The sequence below is a fragment of the Cavia porcellus genome, unplaced genomic scaffold, assembly GCF_034190915.1.
Source record: "Cavia porcellus strain 051 isolate PalLab524CR breed Dunkin Hartley unplaced genomic scaffold, mCavPor4.1 scaffold_5, whole genome shotgun sequence".
Taxonomy (NCBI): domain Eukaryota; kingdom Metazoa; phylum Chordata; class Mammalia; order Rodentia; family Caviidae; genus Cavia; species Cavia porcellus.
The window spans coordinates 40,262,396-40,289,338 of NW_026947488.1; the positions used below are offsets into that span (position 1 = coordinate 40,262,396).

General features: G+C 36.1%; 1 protein-coding gene across 2 annotated transcripts in view; it reads left to right on the forward strand.

The window, feature by feature from the left end:
- Esf1 (ESF1 nucleolar pre-rRNA processing protein homolog) overlaps positions 1 to 21,622 on the forward strand; it is a 69,617-nt gene extending 47,995 nt beyond the window's left edge. For both annotated transcript variants that reach the window (XM_003476539.5, XM_013159880.3), the window contains exons 10-14: positions 3,058 to 3,179; positions 6,137 to 6,224; positions 17,338 to 17,414; positions 18,876 to 19,022; positions 20,750 to 21,622. In XM_003476539.5, coding sequence (XP_003476587.2) covers positions 3,058 to 3,179; positions 6,137 to 6,224; positions 17,338 to 17,414; positions 18,876 to 19,022; positions 20,750 to 21,043 — 728 coding nt within the window. In that variant the 3' untranslated portion in view covers positions 21,044 to 21,622. The remainder of the gene's footprint in view (positions 1 to 3,057; positions 3,180 to 6,136; positions 6,225 to 17,337; positions 17,415 to 18,875; positions 19,023 to 20,749) is intronic.
- The last annotated feature ends 5,321 nt before the right edge of the window (positions 21,623 to 26,943 follow it).

Consider the following 26,943-nt stretch of genomic DNA (forward strand, 5'->3'; position numbering starts at 1 on the left):
ATATTTCATGAATTATTCTAGAACTATAGGTTTTTTTTTTTTTTAAACCAGATGAACCTCTTTAGGATTAAAAGCTCTAAAGTTTTGATTCATTTTCTGTTGGAGGGAATATGTTCCAAACATTAAAGATCAAACACTTGGCTTAAAATAGGAATCCTTCCTTCAAGAAAGATCAATTAAGTGTTTATTAAGTACTTACTATGTGTCTGTCACTCTGCTAAATATAGAATACAAAAGAAGGTAGCTGTTAGCTGCTTTTTGGTCTAGTTAGAATAAAAGCCATATTCAGATGAAACTTATAAAGTAGAAAGATACTATGTAGTCAAAGTACCAAATAAAATATGCAGCTCTTACATGGTACAAATAATTACATAGCCCTTCTTTTCAGGAATGATGTCTAACTGATATCTATAGTAGTGGTTTTTAAGTAGGGGTGATCTTGCTCCCCTAGACTATGTTGGAGACATTTTTGATTTTCACAACTCAGGTTGCTGGCATCACTGGAAATATTTTGAGATCTCAAAATTCACAAGATACCCTTTCACATCATAGAATCCAAAGCAGCAGCAAAATGACAGTTGGCACACCCTGAATCTACAAATGGCAGTACTGTTAAGTTCTGAAGTTATACAAGATATACTGTCATCTCTGAGACTGTTAAGTTGCTGGCAGTGTTCTTTGTCTGAGGTCCTGGAATCCTTAATATGATTACTGGATATCCAAAACTTTCAGAACATAGTCTGCAAGTTTTTTCAACAGTGTTCCAGAGTTGGAGTCTGTAGCTTTTGTCAAATTCTCAAGGTATCTGTATAGCTCCCTAAAAAAGATTGAGACATCCAGCTAGTGCTCTAGTCACCTATAAGAGGTAATACAGAACCTTCTGTACCATTGTACTGACCTAGAAGTACAGTTTTCAGTGTCAGGGATCAAAATCAAACAAAAAAATCCCTTTTACGATGAAAAAATTGCTACATTTAGTATTTTGAGGTAATAAAAGGTTTCTAAATATATAATAGAACACCATAGAAATAATTATTTAAATATCATCTAATATGTTATATTAGATGTTAGATGTTAAATATGATCTAGTATCATAAAATATAGTACTATGCATTTGAAATTTGAGGTTGGAATATGTGCTGACTTACAGTCGTTATATATGAATTATTTCATTTTGTTATTTGAAGTCCACTTGTTTAATCAGAATTTGTTGCCTTCTCTCAAGTGATCTCAGTTTACATTTCCTACATTCTCTTTACCTATTGAAACATTCAGAGGTTTGGACATGGTTTTATATTGTAAACATTTTAGTAAAATGAATTATGTTTTTCTCATAAACATTTTTGAACTGAAAGTGATGTTTGGTGCCAGGGATATAGCTCAGCAGCACAGCGCCTGCCTGGCAAGCACAAGCTCCTGAATTCAATTTCCAGTACCAAAAAATAAGAAAGTGGTATTTCTGCCTTGGCATCCAATAAATTAGAGATCCTATCAGCAGTTTGTCATAAGAGCAAATCTACATTTGTCATAAGAACAAATCTGTATATACATATAGTGCATATTTACATTATATATACACTTATGCAGATAAGTCTTAGAAATGTGAAGATTAAATCTTGGTTTAAAAGGCAAGGAAGGGACCTTAGAGATAATTCTAGCTGTTTCGAACTATTCTTTGCATCTCAGTTCCTAAAAGCCTGCAGTTAGTTGTTTTACGTATTTGGACTTTAACCAGCGGTTCTGAGGGGTGGGAGAATGTGGGTGAGAGGGATTATCAGCCTCATTTTGCATTAAGGAATTCAAGGCCCAAACAAGAGTGGAATGAGACAGTATGAAAAAGTCCCTGAGTCTGGCCAGTTCTTAATATTCTTGATAAAGGAAAAGCAGTTACTTTGCTGTCCCCTTGGACAGTGAAGATAGATGTTTGTTTATTGGTTCAGTGTGTCAGGGAACATGGCTGGGCACAGATCGGTGGGGCTTCAAATATTTAAATTATATAAAAACTTTTTAAAAACATAATAATAATAAACGGAATAATTTGAAGCACTCTTTTTTAAAAGAGGCTCAGTTATTCCAGCTCATTTTCCCAGATACATTCTAAGTGCTGAGAAATTAAAAATAATCTTATAATTACTGTTTTTTGATTCAGAGTAAGCAGACACTGAGAACATTTAATAAGTTACCTAAAAACACACAGCTAGGAAGCTACACAGCTGAAATTTGAACTCCTGTTTTTCTTCTATGCTAGTATCAGATACAGTAAGTCCTCAATTTAAGAACATCCCAGTTACAAACTTTCACAGATGTACTGTATTAGCATTCACAGGTGTTCTATGTAAGATTCACTTTGTTGGATTATGAATGAACCTGATTTACAAACTTTCTCTCAGAACTCCAGAGAGAACATTAAGTCAGGGACTTAATAAACATCAAAATTCATCATTTGACCTACAGAATAATGTAATGTACAAGATACCTAGAAACATTATAGGAGCAAGTTTTTTAGAGATGAAATACAAGAACAAATAACAGGACTAAACTGTACAAAGTAAAATGCAAAGTTGGTGGTCCTTTTTGATCTTAACCATGTGGCCTCACAGAATGCTTGAAGACAGATTGTGAGAATCTTTCCACCTGAGGTATATCAATGAGGATTGCATTACTAATTAGTTTTTGTTAGTCCCTGCAGTTGCCAGGGAACATAGGCTTTCATGTAGATATCAGAAGCAAGTAGAGGTAATTTTACTAAATCAATTAGTAGTCATATCCTGAGATTTATTCACCCCAGAATGTTTCTTATGGCCTCAAAATAAGTAAAAAGAAATGAAGTTTCAACCTTAAAGGATATTTTTCATGGCTTAACCATGTATCAGGTTACTGTGTTTGTTGATTTAACATTTGTTATTAAAAAATAGTTTTATAAAAGTTGATTCCCTGTAATCTTAGTGTATACAAATATTGCATTAAACATGCATAAATTATATTTGTTTTTTGTTTGTGTGAACTTTTAAGTGATTAGAGATACAACATTTTAAACTACACTGGTTTTTTCCCTAGGTCTTAAAGAAAGTGCAGAAGAGATGGTAAAAAACAGATTGGAAGGAAAAGATAAACTGACTCCTTGGGAACAATTTTTAGAGAAGAAGAAAGAGAAAAAAAGACTGAAAAAAAACCAGAAGGTATTAGGGTTAAATTTTGAAATTTATTGAGTGCCAACTGTTAATCACAAAGTACCTAATGCTTACTATCCATTATCTCAGAACGTAACCACTTGATGGAGTAGACCTTTTTACTGGTTCAATTTTAAGGAACAAGAGGCAAGAAGATAGCAGGTTGTTTTGTAAAAGGCCACATGGGAGTGCGCAGTTCTGCTGAGATCCCAGGGCCACTACTTTTAAAATTTTACATTAACATGCTACCTGCATCTAATGTATAGCGTAGTCAGTACATCTAGATGTAACACAGTATAATTCCATCCTGTGTTTTTGAAAAAGAAAGGTTCTTATAGACTTTTTTACTTAAGGATATATGTGTTGGCAAGTTTTTAACATTGTGAATCTGTGATACACATTTCTGTTCTAAACTTGCATTTTCATCTTTTCAGTATTACATGGCTCTTTCTATATGTTATTATCATTAAATTCTTTCATCAAAAATACTTTCTCTGTGTTAATATGGAAAGTATCATTTGACTTCCATTGTTCTAGGGATAATTTTCAGAATTTGTGTCAGTAGTAATAGCAGCAATCACTAGGATTTTTACCACTAAAAACATTGTACACACACTTAGATAACATTATTCTGGCAGTAGTGTCATTGCTTCACAGTGTTAGCATTGATAATCATAAATGGTACAACCTGGAATTTTATGTGGCTCTCCATTTCTATTTATGTTGTAGCAAATTAAATAATTTGCCTGAGGTTATTATCCAACTTGCCACAGATAAGCTGAGACCAGAACCCAAGTTCTTTCTGCAGGCTAACATGGTCAACCAGGCTAACGGGGCAGTCTCCTCACTTTCAGGCCCTTGTTCTTGCTACTATTCTGTATTGTTTCTCTCTACACTGTCTGTATGTGTTAGTACAGCTGTGATTTTTATATAAAAATAAAGGGCTACAAAGTTGAATGTCGTTTTGGAGTAATTTTTATACTTTTATTGTGATCAGTATTTATGGAAATAGTAAAATTTTAAAAATAGAATAAAGACTGTGACCCCATTGCCATATGACCTCTCTTTTTTCCTGGAATTTCTTTAAAACTAAGTAGGCATAGGGCGAAGAAGTAGCTTAGTGGTAAAGTACTCTTGCCATCGCTAGCCCTTAAAAAAAATAAATAGGCAGTAAATCCTTTGAATGGAATAACTCCACAGATGATTAAGCTGTCAGTTTATAAAATGATTTTCAAACTGGTTCTTTATGGGATCAGTGAAGTAGTCCCTCAGACTTTTAGCAACTAGTCTTTGATTTCCAATGGTAAGAGCTTTGAGTTGGGGATGTAGCTCATTGGTACAGCACCTGCCTAGCAAATGCAAGGCCCTGGATTTAATCCCTGGTACCAAAAAGGAAGATTCCTATGGTAAGAGTTTTGAGCTGCTTTTACTTTTTCTTTCTTTTTTTTCCCCTGGTGAGAGGGAAACACCATCATTCCATTTTTTTATATATATATATATATATATATATATATATATATAATCATATGTATATATTGTCTTTTTTGAGACAGGGTCTTGCTATGCAGCTCAGGCTGGCCTTGAGCTCATTTGATAGCTCACGCTGATCTCAAACTCGCAACAGTCCTCCTGCCTCACCCTCTTGAGTGCTGAGATTACATGTCTAGTTTCCACTTTATTGGACTATAAATCTAGACTCCTTTTATCAACAACATTCAGAATATATTTATTGAATCTTCAATATGTTCTAGACTCAGTCCTCTGTACTAGACTTAATAACTACAACAGCTTTGGCTCCACAAGTTGTCTGTATATAGAAAAGTTTCAAGAATTTTCAAGTAAAAAATATTTCTGCTCTCTTTGCCTCAGTGATTTCAGCTTTGCTACTGAGAAATTATTACTGAGAATATGACTAGTGTATAGATTTATGCATGTGCCCTGGCACTTAGTATTTCAATCTACCAATATAGTTTAATCTCTATAATAGTTAAATGTGTAAGTAGAAGATGGATTCTATAATCTTCATTAAAAACATATTTCTATTAATACATCAGTGAAATAAAATTCTTAGAAGTACTGGTCCTTAAAGGGATTTTAATGTCAAAGTGAATATTCTTCAGGACCTAGTAGATCTTCTTGCATACAAGATGACTTTTAGCATTAATATATTCTACACATTTTTGTTAAAATGATCTAGAGGTGTTTTAGATTTCTGGAAATAACCTCAGCCTGGTTAGTATGATCTTAGTTCAGATATGTTGTGAACTTGATTTCATAATTTATACAAATGTAGCAGTTGGTTCAAATTTAATTAAGCAACATTTAACTGACTGATTTACTTAAAAATAAATAAATCAGGTAGATTGTGATAAAGCAAGATAATTGTTGACAGTGGATGCTGAGAACAGTTTGTTACACTGCTTATTACTTTTGTATATTTTAAATTTCATCTTAGAAATTATTTTCTTCAGTTAACCAATGAATAGTGATTTTATATAATCGTTTAAGAGATAACCTACAGTGCACAACTTTAAGCTGTCAAGAGTCATTGCCATCTCTGAATTTATCAGAAATCAGAGCACATCTTTTCACTAATTACTCGTCTAAAAATAGTCCTGTTTTGAATGTCTATATCCCTTTTTGTCTTCTAACACTGTCTGTCCTGAATTACTCTTACTTATGCACCTGTCCATGTATCTCATTTCCTTTAATAGATTGTAAAGTTTTTGAGGGCAGAAACCATGACCTTGATGATAATTTTCATTTCTCCCAAAAAGCGCTATATCATTTCCTACATTCATTAAATGTTTCTTATCTGTTGAATAAACAAAAGAATGTCTTACAAGGTTATTTTATAGACGCAGCCATTTTTAAAAACTTTTAGTTTCAGATTGAACTACATTTTTTTCTTCATATACATGTCTTACAATTCCTAATGAAACTATATGTTTTTATCTGACTTGAAGGCTGTTACAGAAGAGACCAGTGAAGATGAACTTCCTCCTGATGTTGATTTGAATGACCCATACTTTGCTGAAGAAGTTAAAAAAATAGGTAAGCCAGCCTATATTTGTAGTTTTCAATTAGAATCTGAGGAAAAGAGTGATGTGGGTAGAAACAATGTAAAGTAATTGTTCTTTAAAAAAATCACTAAAACAGGGCATGGTGGTACACTCCTGTACTTGGGAGACTGAAGCTAGAGGATCCTTGCAAGTTTGAGAATGGCCTGAGCTACAAAGTGAGCTCAAGACTGGGCTGAACTGCACAGTGAGACCCTGTCTCAAAATGACAAAAATAAAATAAATAAATAATAAAAATAAAAATTACTAGAATTTGGATAGCTGCCCAGTAGAGTCCTCCCATTGGTCATATTAGGAAGGTTCAACATGCCTTCTGTAAATTCAAGGAATGATTTCATTGTAGTTAATTTAACATTTTAATGCAGATTCTTTGGGAATTATCTTAATAGCCAGTCAGATGGACTCTATATAAAGATGATTATAAATAGAGGAATAGTTATTTTTTGTTTGCTTTTGCTGCTTTCTGTTATTACTGGTCTCTGGATTTCTGCAAAAGCTATTATGAAGTAAAATGAAATAAATTTGTATTGATATGCATAATTTTTCAAATTACATATGGAATTTTAAAATGCAACAAGTACCTGATTTATGGACACGTTCTGTTCCAGGAGCACATTCCTAAGTTGGATTCATTTTCAAGTCCAAAAAAGTGATTCTTATACACCAACTTGTTCACATCTACAGATACTCATTTGTAGTCCTAGATACTAGGTCCATTTGTACCTGTAAAAGTTACAACTCAAATGTTCCTAAGTTGGGAATTCAGTGTAGTTTTTTCTGCTCAAAAATACAAGTTTTTTCTGCTGAAAGAATATCTGTGTGGTGTAATAAAAATAATAGTGATTTTTCTTTTTCTTGTTTGTACAGTAAAAGATACACTGTCATTAATCCTCCTCACTTTGAACTTACTTACCCTATTCTTGCCACATTCTGAAGCAGTTCTGGAAGTCCTCTTCTGTAAATGTCTAGTTGAACTATATTATGCTGCCTTGATGTTCTGAATTAATTCAAATATTTACCTTTCATGGTCATTTTGACTTTGGGCAAGAGTCTGAAGTCTCACATTGCCAGATCCACTGAGTAAGATATGTAAGGACACACTGTAATGTTTTTATTTGACAAAAATTATTGTAAACATTTTTTGGCTTAATCCAAGATGTTGAGGCAGCTACAAAAAGGTACAAAGTAAGACTTTCAAATTGCTTCAAAAAGTAACAAGAAAAATGGGATAGACATGTTTAAAGTAAAAGGGAGCATTTTTTAGGTAATTAATGGCAATTTGTCTTTTGCTATGGTAAAATTTTTTAATTTAAATATTCACTATTTTTAATCACACATTTCATTTTAGCCCTTTTGCATTTATGCTACTAAATTATATCTGAAAGCCAGCTTTTCTCTTATTCTTCTTTTTCTTTGTATCCCTCATCTGTGTGTCATCTCATTTCCTATATCCAGGGAGCCTTGTTTCCTTTGCATATGCTCCATTTCTTTCTTCCTCCATGCTTTTATTTTTACCTTTTTGGTATATGTATATGTGTTTGGTAGAGTTCAGGTCATACTTGGACAAGTCAATAGAGACCACTGTAAGCATTTTCCATTTACCCTTACACATACTGCCTTCCCTTAATCTTTATACCACACACACAAACCCTAAAAGACTTGCTTTTGGAGTAGCTCCAAACTGGCATTGTAAAGAGAAGGATTTTATTAAGTTTCCCTGCTTCTTGTTCCTCCTGTCTACTGGGCCAGAATAGTTCTCAACAGGAAAGTCAAAATTGCTTAAAATTATTTCCTGGTTGTTACAGGCTTTTAACACTGACATTTTATTGATGAAAAGGAGATCAAGATGAATAAAGTCTATTATAGAATGTGAGATTCTTGAGAATTGGAAAGGGAAATGGAAACTTAGCATACTCTGCTTTTTATCATACCTGCGTGGTCATTTCTAGATGATGAATTTTAGCCTTATCCTCTGGTTAAAATGAAGTTTATAATGGAGAAACGTGAAGCATTATAGTTTCCTTGTTCTCTGTCCAAAGTGCTTCAGTTTGCATGTGAAATCTGGTCAGATTGCAGAATTCAAAGAGTGAGTTAAATGATTCGATGACTTGGGGTGGCCAGTTTCTTAAACTTTGCATAAAGCTTTCCCTAAACTTGTATCAAAAGTTCCAAATGAAAAGTCTAGGTAAAATTTGCTTTGTTTCAATGTACTTTTGATTTCAGACTGTTTCCCAGCAGCAATTGTTTTTGTCTGAGCATAAGTGGGGGTGGGGGGGTTGTTAAAGGAAAAAGAGAGAGACTGAGAATCTTTTTTTTAAACAGCATAAAACCAAGGAAAATAAAACAATAAAACCAAACAAAATAAACTAGTATAAGTGATACAGGACTTCAAAACTTTACAAAATCAGTAATAGTTATCATGATGCCTTTTGTTGTCTTCAAAATAGCTGCAGAATGTCCCAGGGCTTTAGCTCAGCGGCATAAGCATCTTCCTGCCAAGCACGAGGTTGTGAGTTCGATCCCTGGCACCATAGATAAAAAAGAGGGAGAGGCAAAAACAAACAAAAAGTCAGGCATGATGGCTGTAATCCAAGCATATCTGTAATCCCAGCACTTGGGAAGCTGAGGCAGGAGGATCCTGCCTGAATTTGAGATCAGCCTGGGTTCAAAGTGAGCTCAAGGCCAGCCTGAAGTGCATAGCAAGATCCTATCTCAAAAAGACAAAAAAAAAAAAAAAAAAGCTGCAGATACCTTTAGTCATAGTAAAATTAGAACAGAACAGAATAGAATAGAAACAACAAAACCAAACAATGAATACAATAATGTACTTCAAAACAAGCCAATAGTAAATCCAAATAGCTACTATAATTGCTAGCTTTTGAATAGCTGCTCATGCCATCTGATTTAATAAAATCAAACAAAACAAAAGAGAATAAAACCCAACCCAACAAAACAGTGAAAATGATACGGTTTCCAAATGGAGATCACCTCTTGGTGAGGCCTGATCCCGTCTCCCACCCCCTCCCTGCAGTCTGCGAATAGCACTCACTCATGGAGAGAAGTTTGGGTCTGGCTGACCCCACTCCAGTATGGTTCTGGTTTCCAGGTGGGGACCACCTCCTTGTGAGGCCTGGTCTCCCCACTCCCTACTACCACACAGTCCACAAATGGTGCTGACTCATGGAGGAGAGAGGCTTGTCCCCTGGGAAGTTTATATTTGTAATCCCATGGAAAAGATACTGGAATTCCAGTCTACCGTTTCCAGTGCAAACCGAGCTGAGAGTAAAGACACTAAGACATGTATATAGTTATGGGGAGTTAAGGGGTCCTGAGTCCAGCCAGGATGAAGGATCACTGAAACAAAGGCCATGACTCAGAGCCCAGCCCAGGTGTTACTAATTCTCCATGAGGGGAGTGGCTTGGGGTTGAGTGACAGTGAGAAATACATGAGTGCTAGTGCAGTTGAGCTGGGCTACGTAGGAGTCCTGAGATCGCAGAGATCGCAGAGGTCTGCAATATGTAGAGGGAAAGAAATGCAGAGAGAGTAATCTGCATAACATAACTGAGCTAGTATCTAATATTTTGGGTTTGGTGCTTCAGCTTTGATGTATAGTCTTTTCTTCCTTGGGAAATCATAGCCTCTTGAGACTCCATTCAGACCTGGGGACAGCGTGGTGCAGTGTGAAGCACGGCTTTTCACCCCACCCCGCTCAACCATATTTTTCTGGGAGTCACTGAGCAGGGAACCAGTGACTGTGCCCTGCTTCAAAGATTACACATCAACTTCCCAGCCAGCCCAATTTAAATTTCATAATGCCAGTTGAAGGAGCAAAGGCATGGCGTAATCAGCTCTGCATGTATCAGTACATGGACATAGAGCCAAGTTTATCCAGAATGGAGATAATTGCTCTTTCAAGAAGAATCATCCAAGTGATTCTCAACATCTTGCCAGGTTTTTTTTTTATTCTATCAATAATATTTTGATAGCCTCCCAGGTACTAGGCACTGCTAAGCGAGAGATAGATAGTACTGAAGTAGCAAGGCAAGATCATGTCCCTTAAGGAGTCTGATTTGGGGATGATGGTAAACAAACGAGTAAGGATATTACAGGGTATGGTACATGTTTTAAAAGAAATAGGATAACACAGCAATATAACTAGGAAGAAAAGGGGGAAAGAGGAGTTTACATAGAATAGACAAGGCTTCTCTAGGAGTAATTCTTGAGTTTAGAACTGTTGACTAAGGAGTGAGGCATAAAGAACTGGAGGCAGATCATTGCCAAGGAGAGAACCAGAGGAAAGAAAAAACATTGCATGGTACTGGAGAAATTGAAAGACATCTACATGACTAGACCGTGGTCAGAAAGGAAGTCCAGTGTGGGACTAGGGTGAAGGCCTAGCCTGAACCAACTCTGTGTGGCTTTGTTGTCATGTAAACAAACTTAGGTGTTAACACTGACCATGATAAGCCACCAACAGCCTTTAAGCAAGGAAGTGAAACTAGTTCCTGCAAAGAAAACAGATAAAAGAAGGCATTAATAAGAGCTGGGAGACCAATCTTTTGCAGAGAGAATTTTAGACAAATGATGACGGTTGTTGAGACTTCATGCCATCAGTAGTATGGAAAGGAAAAAGGAAAATGGGATTATTTTGGAAGTAAGTTCGCTAGTGCATTTAGAAAAGGAAGAAATTCAACATAACTCTTGGGTTTTGGCTTGAATTGCTGGGGGAATTCCCTTCCATTTTTTGAGCTAGACAGTAAAATAGGGACGGGAGATGTGAGTTGGACAGAAACAGGTCCATTTGGGGCATAATCACTTTGAGACTGTCAGATGTCCACGTAGAGGTGTCAAGTTGACATTTAGACATGCATCTGAGAGATCTGCAGAGAAGTCAGCACAAATATAAAATTGTAAATCAGCATGTAAGTAGTGCTAGAAACCATAGGGCTGGAGGCAGAAAGCATTGATAAGCTGCATTGCAGTGTTCACCTAGAGTTCAAGTGAGGCTGACAAAAGGCACTTGTGCTGCATCATATGGAGGCTGTACTACCTGGAAAATTCATGTATCTACGAAGCATCTGTGAAGCAAGAGGAGAAACATCATTACATATGCATTGTGTGAACAAAGAGGAGATGAAGTGCTTAAAGGAAAGGTGTGATGTATTTGTCACGTGCCAGCTGGCATACAGAGAAGTGTCTTAACATACTTTCAGTAAGTTAATCTGGGTTAAGGTATAAGTAAGAGATGAGATAAAAACCAAGAATGTAGATCATTTTCTAGTTTTACTCTGAAGTAGTAACTAAATCTGGGTAAGTAAAAAATCATTTTGTTTGAAGGTATGAGCTTTTAGATTGTTTTAACCTTCTTGGGATTACTGTAACAAGGAAGATGCACAAACTATCTTTATCTGTAGCAGCATGCATTGAGTCCTCTACAAGACAAAAGAGAAGTACATTGGAAGACTGAGGTAGGATGATAAATTTGAGCCCAGCTTGGGTAATTTAGTCCTTGCCTCAAAATAAAAATTTAAATAGAGTTAGGGATATTCTTTCAGAATAAAGTAAATGTGTACTTAACAGTGAATATCCAAGATAATAATGAATGAGTGTTGATGTTAACATCTTACACTTGTGATTTGGGTCAGTTAGGGGACAGATAGAAGCATGCTTTTAACTAGGGCAATGGATGCTTATGAGGAAGTAAAAAGGGATGTGTTGTGTGTGTGTACACACGCGCACATGCACATCTTCTAGATATGACTTTAGTACAGGTACTTTTAAGGGAAAATAGATTTTGGTTCAAATTTCACCAAAATTTTTTATATCTAAAAATGTAAGCATAAAGTAACTGAAGTGACCTAAATAGTATATTAGTTTATCATGATAGTATTACTTTCTTTAATTTGTCAAAACATTTTCAGTATTAGTATTTGAAAGTGAATTATAGTTGTTCTGAAAGGGTAAAAAGGTGTTTTGCAAAAATATTTATATGAGTTTGGCCTAGCAGTAGTTGAAAAGATATATACTCTTAAGTTCTACAGTTGAACACTGTAAACTAATTGGACTTAGGTACCTTTATAATATGTTTGCCCTAGTCCTTTTAGACCTTTCAATGACAATAGCCTGCTATAGCAAGCGTACCATGGGTTCACCACCACTGCCCTAGGCAGTCCCATACAGCTATACTTACACAGCTTTCACAATGTGAAGGAATTGTATCATTGAATGAGAGCACACTGGTGTTTGGCTTGGGTTAGAAGCCAAAGTGAATATAAGACATTTAAAATGTTTTCTTCTATTTTTTTTTCCCTAAATGCAAACTGGGTATCAGATGGGAGTCTTGAAAATGTAATGTACCTCTAAGATAAATTAAAGGTAATATTTTCTTTTAAAAGTGAAGTGTTAGACAAAATGCTTGTTGCTGTCTTAATTGCATACTTTTTTTTCCTTTGCTTTGTTCTTTCCCTTTTTTTCCAGTGATGCAGGGTGTCAAACTCACTTCCCACTTGCTAGGCAAGCACTCTGCATTGAGCTATGCCCTAGCCTAATTACATACACTCTTTAATAAGATTTTGTTTTTGAAAAAAAACAGAACTGAAATAGAGTGCATCATTATTAAAATGTATCCTTTGTCAGCTGGGAAACATGCTATTATCCCAGCACTTGAGAGACTGAGGCAAGAGGATAACTGAGTTCAAGACAGCTAGGGCCACAAAGCGAGTTCAAGACCAATCTGAACTAGATAGAGAGACCCTGTCTCAAAAAACAAACAAATGTTTTCTTTGTCTTCACAGCTTTAGAGTTTGATAAATCACTATTATGGTCTAGTAATATGATCCACCCATTAGATTCACTCAACCAGTTTTTTTTAGTACTTATAATGTCCCGCTTGTATGCTGAGGTTTTTTTTACAGTGTACAAATGTTCTAGTTTGCATTCTGTTCTACAGTCTTTATTTCAGTCTGCTTTATAGACAAATAAACAGCTGAAGCTCAAAAAACGTAGTTGAGTTTCCCAAGGCTCTGGCTGATAAAATCTTGAGTCCTATTGTGCATCTACAAGTACATTGTAGAGACCAGAGCCGATGCCAGCACCTACATGAATAGAAACTGAACATAAAAAACTACTGATTTCCAAGCAAAGCCAGAATGTATCATGCTAAATGAAGATTAACAGATTGCAGCTTTCTCTAAGGGCGAGTGATCTACAATTGCAGACTTGCCATGAGAAAAAAAAAATGTAAAGCATTAGAGGGCTTACCACTCCCCATTTGGTCAGTATTCTATTGATATGTGCCAACTAGTGAACTGTCTTCTTTCTCACATGAAGTACTCACTTAAACCCTCTAGAAGAAGGATTTATTTATAGAATAATTCTCAGACATTATAAATAATGGAAAATGGGATTTTGTTTATAGATGCGTCTTTTATAGATTGATATTTTTGTAGCACATCTTTTCCCATAGATGTATGTTATTAGATTTTTGGCCTAAAAGAATAGTTTAATTGGAGTCCCTGTTGATATCTGACTTTTAGAATTGATCCGTATGCACTTTTTGCAACAGTAACAAGAGATAGGATTTCTTGTCAGATGATAACCTGATAATGGTAATATTCTAAAATAGGAGCTGAGCGTGGTGGCTCACACTTGTAATCCCAGCACTTGGAAGGCTGAGACAGGAGGGTCATTGGAAGTTTGAGACTAACCTGAGCTACAAAGTGAGCTCAAGGCAGTCTGAACTGCATAGTGAGACCTTCTCTCAAATGACAAAAAATAAGATAAAAGAAAATAGGAACTTCCATTCCCCCAGTCACCCTCCTCTGATTGAGGTCTGAAAGCTTTCTAGAGAAGGAAGAAAAAGAACACCTAAAAAAAACTGGAAGATGTGCGCTCTTAATGTAGTCTTGTTAACATGCACACAGGACTCAGATGTGTTATTTATCTTTTGACCAGTTCAGTCTAACACACAGTAAATTTTTGTGAGCAAAGAAATTTTCATCGCAATAAAATTGAATATCATTTTTAGCCTTGACAACCTTGAAGATCCCCCCCCCTTGTTTCAATCTGCCTTTCATATTCTTTTTATGACTTTTCACAAGGTTGTTATAAAATCCATTACCGTTAATTGTGGGCTCTTTGAGATTATATTTCACAGCTTTATGTGAAGATCTTTATCTCCTTTATGTATTAAATCATACACAGCCTGCTGGTTTCTCTTCCCTGCCACACAGTGATCTTCTACATATGATCTTCTACTTGTCCATTCATTATCAAAGAGCTCTCCTAAGTCAAGAGTAGTGGCAGAGAGGGTAGACTTCAAGACCCTAAAAAGTTGGCACCTTGCTGATTGCATTTAAAAATATGTGCATAGACAGAAAAGTTATAATCTTAAGCTTGATATGTCTGTGAGGTGGTGAGGAAGAGATAATGTCCATTGTACAGGTGAGGGACTTTACTCACATTTCAGCATAGATAGTTCGTTCATGCAAGTAAAAATAATAAAAATTTTTAAAATAGTAAAAATAGCCCACACATACTCACTTACTGTGTACCAGACATAGTTCTAAGTATTGTACCTTTCTGACTCATTTAATGCTCACAACAGCCCTATATGGTGATTAGTTACTATCTCCATATTCAGATGAGTACATTGGGATAATACAGAGATGTTAATTAGCCCTCCAGTTAGGGCCACACAGCTAGTACCTGAGGATGCTAAGATTTGAACCTAGCCATTGTGTCATGCTATAGAGTACAAATTGTGTTTTGGGAGCCTCCGAACATCTTTTGAGTGCTTCTGTTCTCTTTTACTCAGGTTCCATCAGGGTTCACACAATATGTTTAATTTTTTAATCTTGCAAGTTCATTGTAATCTAAAACAGCTCACAGACTTATTTTTTTCATACCATTTATTTGCCTTTTCAAAAGAATGTCTTACATTCTAGTTCACCTAATAGTTTTTGGTCCATCTGTTCCCTGTATTTGCAATAGATTAGAAGTTAGACTACTTGTAGGGTTAGGTTTGTATCAAATGTTTTTGGCAAGCATACTTCATAAACAGTGTTATATCTTTCACACTCTATTGCCTCTGGGGCACTGGGTGTCAGATTGTTCCACGGATCACATGGTTAAGGTGATACGGTACCCACAGGGCTCTTAAGCTATAAATGATAAATGAGAAGCTCAAAAGACTCAAGTGGGTCATCTTGGGCACTCACACATGTTGAAGCCAGGAGCCACAGCACGGAAGTGTAGGCTGTTTCTTTTCAGCGCAGGACCATATAAGTAAAGAACAAAATATAGAAAGAGAGAGACAGGGACAGAGACAATGAGAGAGAAAAATAGTAGGAAATAGGAAGACAGATCTTTTGCAGAAGTGGAGAGAACAAAAGATGGAAGAAGAGAGCAGTAAAGGAGAGGTAAAAAGACCCCATGTCAGTCCAGCTGGTATAAGGAAAGGAGGCTGTAATATAATAGTCACCCCTGCCTAAACATCCCAAGTCTCAGAGGGGACAAGTGTCTTTTTAGCAGCCCCTACACGTAGCTTCCAGATTTCTTCACACCAATTATAAGCATGTAGAGACCTCAATCAGGAGTGACTTTTGTCCTAAGTAGTTTTGCCTAGTAATAGAGCTAGAAGTTAACTGAAGAGCAAGTTTGTCTTTAAAGAAGAAAAAGGGTTTTGTGAAACTTATCCTTACTGGTAATGACTAATCAGGTCGTTATTGTAAGGATAAGTGGGGCTGTTTTGTTGTTGATACATTAGGTTTAGGCTGGGTAGCCTCCCAAATGCCAGCTTAGTTTTTTTATTTTACAAATCAATTTTTTTACAGAGTGTTAAAGAGTTCAGATTACTTGATGTTTATGGATTTTTTTTTCTTTGTGATTTTCAGTATTTTTATGCTGAGAAAGTGATTCTATTTAAGAACAAGTACTATGCCCTTGAATATTTTCTCACAGGTTTTTTGTTTGATTTTAATGTTTAAATCTTCAACCCCCTTGCATATTATTTTTTCACTTATTATTAAATAAAGCTATAACTCACTTCTTTGTTTCCAGAATGAAACAAATTGCCTAGCACCAGTTGTTGAACAACACTTCTTTTTTCTGTTTGAGAAATACCAAGCCATATGTTCCATTGTCTCCATTTTTTCCCCATTTTGGGGCCTCATTTATTTGTTTATTTATTTTATTAAGTTTATTGGTGCAGTTTAAATATACATAATGATCATAGCATCATAGGGAGTTTATACCTGTATATGATATGCTTTGATTCTTCCTCTTTTCCCCAATCTCCTCCCCTCCTTTGAGTTCCTTTCCCTCTCATTTACAAAGCTTTGTCACCATTTTATCCTTGTTTTCTCATTTTTTCTTTTCCCTTCCTTCCTTTCCCCTTTCTCCTTTCCTAGTTCCTCTTTCTGTTTCACAATATCTATTGTATATTTTGTTCCTTATTTATGCTTTCAGTTTCTCATACCAGAGAGATATATACACAAGATATTTGTATGTATCCCATTTATTTCACTTAAGAACGTAGTATCAAGATGCATCCATTTACCTAGAAATGTCTCATGTTTATCCTTCTTTATGGCTAAATATTACTCCTTTGTATTAAAAAAAAAACAAACATTGTTTTATCCATGCTTTGGTTGATAAGCATTTGCGTTGTTTCCAAGATTTAGCTATTACAAACTGTACATATATTTTGTACTGATTTTTTTTCTGAATCCATTTTGTAGTGATTTGTTTGTAAAGACTTCTTTGAATTACCTGTACCATTAATACATGTTTAAGTTTGTCAAGTGCTTATTCTGCATCTATTGAAATGACTTGATTTTTTTAGTTGCTAATGTAAATAGTACGTTACTTGAAGAAGAAAGTTCTTCCTCGTTATAGTCAGCAGCCCCATCCAGAAACACTGCATTTACTGCATTCACACCCACAGCTATCTTTGAGTAATACATCTTTTCTTCTGTTAGTTTTGACACATTTATTATTGAGTTTATTTCTGTATCTTGCATTTTTGTTCATAAACAGATTGTCACTGTTCACCCTATTATGTTTCTTTCATGTTTCGTTGTGCCAGCTTTAAAGAAAAAATCAGTGAAATCTGTAAAAGATGCCACCTCTCCAGAGGAAGAAACTGAAACAGAAAGACAAAAGGTAAATGTGGTCATTGTTACTTGTTTGATAGATAATTGGTATGTCCAGTTGTAATGAACTAGCCACATGAGTTTTCAGTGTCCTAATTTTAAAAATAAATGGTTTCAGCAATAAAATTTATATAAAATACATAATTAAATATTTTAGCAGCATAGTTTTAAAGTACCACCTTTTTACCAAACACCATTTCTATTTTTTTTTTTTTTTTTTGTCTTTTTTTCTGGTACCCACAATTGAACTCATGACCTCACAGCTTGCCAGGCAGGCACAGTGCCATTAAGCTATATCCCTGGCCTCAAACGTCATTCTTCAACTAGTACAAAGTTAAAATTTATCTCACAATGTGTATCTTTTTATGATTCAGAGGGAAATTTCTCATTAAAAACTTACTGTAAGACATAAAACACTGCTATTAAACCTAAAATAATACTACAGTAAACTTATCTGAATCTGTCCTATGTAATACAGATTTTGCTATTATGGCTTGTCAGGTGCTAATAGCACTTTTTATTGTGAGCAACATAAATTTAATGTACAAAACCAGAGTCTTCACTGAAAGTGTGGTGAACCTTATGCCTCAGTGACTCCAAAAGTTGAATCATAAGCATTTTTGCTGCATAGAAATTAGAGTCAGCAGTGCCTCCCTAGCTGCTCTGCACAGCACTGCCGGGAGTAAGCCTGTCACCTAAACTCTGCCTCTTGATGCATTTTTGTATTCTCCACTAATTGCATGTGAATTATACTCAGAAAGTTACTTAAAGAGTAACACAGAACATCTTTCTAGTGGAAAATGGCTGTAAAAAGTCACACGCAAGTGCCAAAAACAGAAGTAAAAGGAAATAAGTCTAAGGTGGTGATTGAGGAAGATTTGCAAAAGTTGGGGAGCATACTTTGTATTTTCTCTAATATATAAAAGTTGTTTACCTCATTCTGAAAGTGTTCCCATATAATACATGATTGATTAAAAAAAACAAGAAAGTGGAAACATGTTATACTAGATTTCATAAGTAAATGCTAAGATTCTGATTTTATAGAAATGTATTGTTACTGAAAAAAAGGCAAAAGCAAAAAAGCTAAAGAAATTCTTGCTAAAGTACACATTTGGAAAATATATAGTGTGCAAAACAAAACAGATTTAGTGTTATTTACTAGTTTAGAGTTATTACTTAAAAGGAGCAAAGTGAAAATGAAATTTATATTTGAGAGACCTGGGAACTTAACTCCTGCAGCCTGCTAGCAAGTTACACTAAGTGAATTGAGGCCTAGTCTACCATATCTCTACTACCTCTGTGGCTGATAGGCACATCGGTGTCTGGGAGTGAGCCTGCCCAGCTGCTTGAGCCATACATCCTAATGTATCTTTTTGTTTTCCATTTATTATGCATAGGTAATACTCTTAAAGTAACAGTGGGCAAAAAGTGTACTGTTGTACATTTGAACTTGTTTTTTTTCTCTTCACAGGCTGAAATGGCTTTGCTTGTGATGGATGAGGAGGAGGACAGCAAGAAACACTTCAATTACAACAAGATTGTAGAACACCAGAACCTGAGCAAAAAGAAGAAGAAGAAGCTTATGAAAAAGAAGGAATTATTAGAGGATGACTTTGAGGTAACCGAGGACACGAGTCATTAAGCTCTTAAAGATGTAATAGCAGCTCTGGAGATAGAAAGTGGATGTAGTCGCAGGTGTCTTGGAAGGGCCTGAGGTGGAGCCACAGCTGTCATTTTTTACTCTAGTGTAGTTCATCTCCCAGCCAGAGTATGTTACTCTTTCTTTAGTTGACCACAAGATAAAATGATCGACTTCCATTTTGGTACCCGTGTTATAACAAAAATATGTACCCTTATGTTAGAACCCTGTGTACCAATGTTCACATCAGGAAAGCCAGGCTTAATTATGCCTCGTTAAAGAATAGCAGGTTAAGGGAGTGGGGGTTTAGCTCAGCAGCGTAAGCACCTGCCTTCCAAGCAGGCGGTCGTGAGTTCAATCCCCGGTACTGATAAAAATGAAAAAGACAAAAAAAAAAAAGAATAGCAGGTGCACATCATGCTCACTGTGGACAGAGGCCAGCTCATTTGGCTGTGTTCTTTTGAATTCTTAATGTCTTGTTTCTATCATTCCTTCTTTTTTTTTTTTCTTGTTTCTTTTTACATAGTACCTAATCCTAATAGCAATAGATTTTTGAGCCCTCTACAAGAACCTTAGAAACAGCAATTACGAATTACTTTACAATTTTCAGCAATTAAGGTGGAAAAAAAAGACCCAGAAGAAGATGGAGAAAATTGAATTTGTCTAAAGAATAGAGGGAAGTGTACAGATAATTCTCTGTGTAGCTTATAGAAAGTCTTTGGGCAACTCATAGCTCCACTTGGTGTGTGTGAGTCAGTTTCATGTATGCTTCTGTTCCACTGAAGTTTCATTGAACTAGTTTTCTTATAAAAACAAGGGATGATTTGCAGCTAACTTTATTATGAGATCTGCCTTCACAGATTAGTAATCATACGTAAAAATATGTTTCTTGATGTTCTTGCTTTTCTTATTGTCACATCTGTTGACCTCATTATAACACAGTAAAGTTACCCTCCATGCCCAGGTAGACTCATGCTTCTCTTCTTGCTGATCACCCATTGCCTGGCAACACTCAAAGCCTGGCTGGGATGAAGGCTACACTTCTAAATAAGGAACCACATGTTTTTATAGAGAAAAAGAAGATAAGTTTGGGTCTCATATCTGGCCAATCTTGGTCTTGAGTGAATTCTTTCCTATTGTGGTCTTTAAATCTTTTAATCTATGAGTCACCGTTAGTAGCTGCTTATTCTTGGCACCAAGGTTGAAATTTATTAAAGTGTACTCAGAGTGCAATGACTTTGCATAAAACTTCAGCAAATGTCCTGATTGGCTTATTTATCCCAGCCAGAAATCAATTTCATGCTGTATGCAGGGAAAGGCTTTCCTTGGGAACCACTCCCATAGTCAGTCAGTCGAAATAGTCATTGTAGTTAGAAACCATGATATATATGTTGACCACAATAGTTCCCTTTCAGTGGATTGTGAATATGAAATAAGAACAGAACACCCTGCACATAGCAGTCCAAGCATGGGTCTTTAAAATTCACTGGAAATCTGGAAAAGTAATATTCTATGAATCAGTGAAAAGTGCTCGGATTTGTATATTATGTCATGAACAACTAGCCAGCTAGCCACTCTTTTCTAAATTTGTTCTCATTTCTGGGATATTCAGTTTACTCTTTCATTTAAAATTTATTTTTATTTATACATGTTTGCTGTATATAATGATTATATTCATCATGTATTTACTCCTTTTGAATTTTCAGGTAAACGTGAGTGATGCACGATTTCAGGCAATGTATACTTCCCATTTGTTCAATTTGGACCCTTCAGATCCTAATTTCAAGAAAACAAAAGCTATGGAAAAAATTCTTGAGGAAAAAGCCCGGCAAAGAGAACAAAAAGAACAAGAAATTACTCAGGCAATAAAGAAAAAAGAAAGTGAGACTGAAAAAGCATCCCAAAAGAAGCCCATTGATCCTGCCTTGTCAGTGCTGATTAAATCTGTAAAAAACAAAACAGAACAGTTTCAAGCAAGAAAAAAGCAAAGAATCAAATGACTGGATATTGTTTCTTCTTAGATTTAAATGTGTTCTAAAGTATACAAAAACAGAAAAGGGGACTTTAGAAATAAAATCCCGTTATCACCTAAAAAAATCTTTTTCTGACCATAGTAAAATTCCTTTCCATGTATACTTGTGCCTAATTGTGGATGATTAATTAAATTACTTGAATTACAAGATTTATAAAATGTGTATATTTTATGAAGGTCAGTTCTTACAGGTAGAAAGTTACTAGAAATTAGCTTCTTCACAGACTGTTTCCAATTCTGTATAAAAATACAGTGGTATTTACTTGTAAGTGAATGTTAGAGATACTTTGAAAATATGTGTATGTCATCTCGGCCATACCACTCTGAATGCACCAATCTCATCTGATCTCGGAAGCTAAGAGGGTCAGGCCTGGTTAGTTCTTAGATGGGAAAATATGTGTATGTCATGCATTCATTTCTCCAGAAGCAAGAGGCAGATTTGATAGCTATTAAAATAATTTATTTTTCTATCCATAAGAACTCTTTGTTGTTATGTTTAGTAGTTTATGGAATTAATTTATAAATAAAAGCTCAGAAATTCTTACTATTTTGCCTAACACTAATTTGTCTCATTTATATAAGTCAAGTAAACCACTGTTTGGTGAAGAATACCTGAAAACATGGCTTGGGCTCTTTAATTGGACAACTTCTGAAAAGACAGCTGCAGGTTTACATTGTTCATCATCACATTTGAAATATTTGCAAGTTCTACCATGGTTTTTCTATTTGTAGCTGCAGAAAATTCTTCCTGTCTGTCCTTCACATTTTTGGACTGCTTTAGAAGGGTAAGTATGCTACTATAGAGTTTAAGGAAACCCTAATTCCTTTTAAAATTAAAATAAAATACACCTTCAAGGCCTAGACACTTTTAGATCTCATCTGGTATAGATTTTATAAACTATTAACTGACCACTTAGGAAAATTAGGGTGTGCTATTTATAAGTAAGTAGAATAGTCACTTGGAACAAATTATAACTACAGCCCTTGTAAAAAGAAGTGAGAGTTTGACTGGGTTTGTGATGAACAGTAAATTTGACATTTTTGATATAAAAATTCAAACTTACCAATGTAATATATTTCAAAGAGAGAATGCAAAAACTAAGAAAGATATCTGTGAGGAAGTTTAAATAGTCTCTAAAAGGAGAGAAAACTGAGACATTTAAATAGATCATTTTAACAAAAATACAGAGTATCTAGACAAAATTATGTCAATGTCATAAAACACTGACATCACTGAGTCATTCAGCCAAAAACAGTCTCCTGCTGATACATTCATGAACGTGCCAGTATCAATTTATCACAGAAAGGTCATGAATTTTAACGTGTTTGTGAGGATAGTCTTTAAACAGCTCAATAATGCTTCATATTTATTTCTATTCAAGCAAAACTTTTGTTCTCTCAGCAGTTTAATTATAGGTACTTGATTTTAAGTAAACTAAATCTTGTGGTTTAGTTTGGATTTTTTCACTCTGGAGCCCTTTTCAAATCACTGGATTTTTTTTAAAAATCACTGCATATATAAAAAAAAATAAATCTGCATATAATTGTAAAATCTGATCTTTACTGCTGTGGTCAGGCACATAATTATAAGTTGAACATAGTTGATAGTTTTAGGTAAAAACAAAACCACATTAAGAATATTGTCATGTGCTACCCTGTGGTAAATATTCTACGCCAACCCCTAGGTTTTCCAGTGTCTGGTAGTATGATTCAGGAGAAAAATGGCCACCATCACAGTTAAGCAAGCCAATGAAGGTAGTCTAATATTTGTGTCCTGATTAGATTTTGACAGTGGGGCATGTAAAGATAAACTAATTGCTTAAATTAGGGACCTCTTGATCAGTCCTCCCACTCCTAAGCTGTGCCCTGTTCATGGAGTAGTTTATAATCAGTACTTCATTTGTGCACAATCCTGAACTCATTATTCTGCAGACAGCTGCTCCTCTATGAGTGGACCTCCCAGTGTCATAACTATGCTCCTCTTCCAAAAAGACACCATGGTTTCTTGGCACCAGTTTGGAGGGTCACATTTGAACCAACAAAGTTGTACCTAGCTCGATGTTTAGACCAGAGAGAAAGCCAGCAGGGATATGCTCCTTTCTGAGCAAGAACCGGACCTTTTTAGTTCATTCCATTTTCTGATGACTCATGGCTTGGGACTAAAATGATCCCACCTCTCCTTCAAATTCCACATCTGTTTAAGGAACTCACAGTTTCAAATTGTATTGCAGCTTACTGTGTCGCATCACCTGCACTTTGCAAAACAGATTCACTGTGCTTTGATTTCTATTTTGGCCCACTGCATCTTAGACTGTACTAAATCCAATAAGAAAGAACATGCACACACACAGAAAACTGCACAAAGCAAGCCTTTTATTCACAGATAGGCAGCACAAGACAGTAGAAACCTAGAATTGGCATCTGCCAGTCCTCTAAGACTAGGCAAGCTGCCCGAGGTAGAGGAACCTCACCAATGCATGGCCCACCCACATCCCATCTGAGCTGGACAGATTTTGTACCTTAGGGTCACAGGACTTGCTAAAGCTTCAGGTTCCTAAGAGGGATGAGTCCATATTAAGGACACATTGCTACATAACGAAACATCTCCAAACTTAACAGCTTGCAGCAGTAAATACTGACTACATCCCGTGTTTTCCGAGAATCAGGAGTCTGGGAATGACTTAGCTGGGGCTCAGTCCAGGTCTTGTGAGGCAGGAGGTATGTTATCACCTAGGCTTTCACTTTTCCAGGATTTGACTGAGCCTAGAAGGCCATTATGAGCTGGCACACACCCATGTTGGACAAGGCCTCAGGGTTACATCCAGTTGCTAGGAGCTAGCTAGAAATGAGCGGCTAAGGGGTAATGGCTAACTCACTAGTGCACTCCACATCTTTTTTTATATATATTCATATACATACACATATGTTGTTTCTTTCAGCTTCTCACACTGATGGGGCAATATAATGTTCACTTATGTGTCTTGTTTATTTCACTAATGAGTATGGTCAAGTTGCATCCATTTACTTGTAAGAGTCTCCAGTTTATTCTTGATGCTGCATATGATAGTACTTCATTGTATAAAAATACTACATCTTTTTTCATCCATCCCTCAGTCAATCAAGATTTGGCTATTACAAATTATGCTGCTATAAATAGCAATAAATACAAATTGTGCTGCGTGGTGCACATTTTTAAATATCTATCATACTTCTCTTTATCCACGAGTTCTGTGTCAATAGAATCAATGAATGGTAGATGGAAAGTATTGTTTTAAAGGTGTACTGGACATGTACAGACATTTTTGTCATTAAACTATATAATAATGATTTACATAGCATTTTTATTTATTTATTTATTTATTTATTGTCTTTTTCATTTTTTTATTGGTACCAGGGATCGAACTCACAACTGCCTGCTTGCAAAGCAGGTGCTTATGCCACTGAGCTAAATCCCCAGCCCGCTTAGCATTTTTATTATATTAGGTACTATAATAATCTAAAAGTGATGCAAAGTACACAGGAGGATCTATGTATCTATCATTGGTTTCAAACCCACGGCACTTGTGCCACAGCAGGCTAGTTGTATCATTGAAAGCTCTAAAAGGTTCGCCATTGTGGGGGATGAGGTGTCACTTTGTAGGCCCAACCCCCTCTAACCTGCAATTTACAATAGCCGCCCTGGTATGCGAGAAGGAGGTAGAACGGGAATGCCTGTTCTCAGTGAGCCCTCACCCTCTGGAATCCATACTGTGAGCTGGCTTTGTTTTGCAGAAGTCTTGAGGAAGTGGCTGGCCACCCTTTGTGACACTAACAGCAGACAAATTAACAACATTCTTGAGCTAATGAATTTCTTCCTGGGCTAGAGAAGTTGTGAGAACTGGTTGTGATTATTTACTTCACTTAGATAGTTTTAGAATAAACATTGTAGTCTGTCACGTTGTAGCTTGCCACAAAGAATGCCTTTTCACTACTTAATTATCTGGGCTCTGTGAATTGATCGGGTTTACTATATATGAATCCTAAAATAAAGATTGTGCGTACAGTGCAGTGCAGTGCAGTGTAACGCGGTGCAGACAGCAAAGGTGTCTCTCCTGTCTTTCTTTTCCAAGCGCTGTACCCCCCGTGTCCCGACAAGGCGTGCGTGTTTACCTTGCCCGGAGTTCAGAGTGCTCTAGACACTCACGACAAGTGGCGCCCGAATTCAGGGACTCCGAAGGTCGCTTAGGAAGGTAAGTATAATTTTATTACGGGGAAATGGGACAATCTGCTTCCTCTCCTTTCTTAAAAATTCTTAAACATTTATTATCTATATATGGCATATCGCTCAGGTCAGCTGACTTGGATATGTGTATTGATACAATTAAAGAATATAATCCTTGGTTTCCAGATGAAGGAACTTTGGATGTAGAAGTATGGAGGAAGGCAAGGGTTAGTATAGAAAGGGCTATGCAACAGGAGGAGAAGATTCCTTTACGTTTTTGGGCTATTTGGTCGGTTGTGTACTCGTTATTAAAAGCTATGGAAGATGAACATATTGTAGAAAATCTTCAACTAGAAATTAAGCCAGTTATTCAGGAATTGCCCCTCACAGAGGAGGAGCAGAATGTAGTTCAAAATGACGCTATCGCTTTAAGTAGTGAAAAGGCGTCCAAACTAAAAGTAAAATCCACTACAGCCGACTCAGCTTTAGCTGCCGCAGCAATATCAAATTATGACAATCGCCCAATTTTACAGGCTATACAACATTTAACACAAGAGGTGAAACAACTCTCCGTTAAGCAAAACCCGCCTATAGTTCCCTCTGCACCTCCTCCATCTAACCCTAATTGGAGTAAAGCCAAGCTAGCTTTGGCTGATCTACCAAAATTAGGGGATTCTGATGAGGAAAAGCCTGCCTTTGCTTTCCCTGTAATCAGACCTCAGCCAATAGATGGAGAGGCAGTTCCCCCTAGATGGGAAGCATTTAATATGGATGATTTAGCAAAATTAAAAAAGGCTGTAACCCTTTATGGCCCTCAGGCTCATTACACTAGAGAATTAATAACATCGGTAGCAGATCACTATGGTAATCTTGCTCCTTATGATTGGAAAGCCTTGGCCAAAATTCTTTTAAAGGAGCCAAAATATTTACAGTGGCACATGTGGTTTATGGAAGGTTGTGCGAAAAAGGCAAGACAAAATGCTGACGATCGAGATCCGAATATTAGACTCCTTTCTTATCCCATGCTCTCTGGTACAGGTTTCTTTGATACTGTTGAGCATCAGACAGGAGCTCCAAGAGAGATTCATGCTCAATTAAAAGATATTGCTTTAAAAGCTTGGGATAAAATACGGCCTAAAGGATCAGAATATGGATCTTGGGCTAAAGTTCTGCAAGGAGCCAATGAACCGTATGTTGAGTTCGTTGCAAGACTTCAAAATGTTATAAAAAAAACAGTAGTGGGACAAGACTTACAAGAGCATCTCTTAAAAATGTTAGCTTTTAAAAATGCTAATGATAAATACAAAAGGGCTTTAATTCCAATAAAAGATACTGGAACGATTGACAATTTTATAAAACAATGTAAAGATTTAAATTCAGAATCTAGGAAAATGCAACTGTTTGCTGAGACCATGGCAACCACGTGGACTAATTGGCAATCTAAAAAAGAACAGTCTTTAAAATGTTTTAATTGTGGTCAAATAGGACATGTAAAGAGGGCCTGTCCAAAACTTGTAGGCAATGATCAAAAAAAGAGATCTAGAGCTCCTGGCTTATGTCCAAAATACAAGAAGGAAAATCATTGGGCTCGTAAATACAGGAGTAAACAAGTTAATTCAGCTAAACAAAAGGGAAACGGGAGAACGGGCCCTACCCCGGGCCCCGGA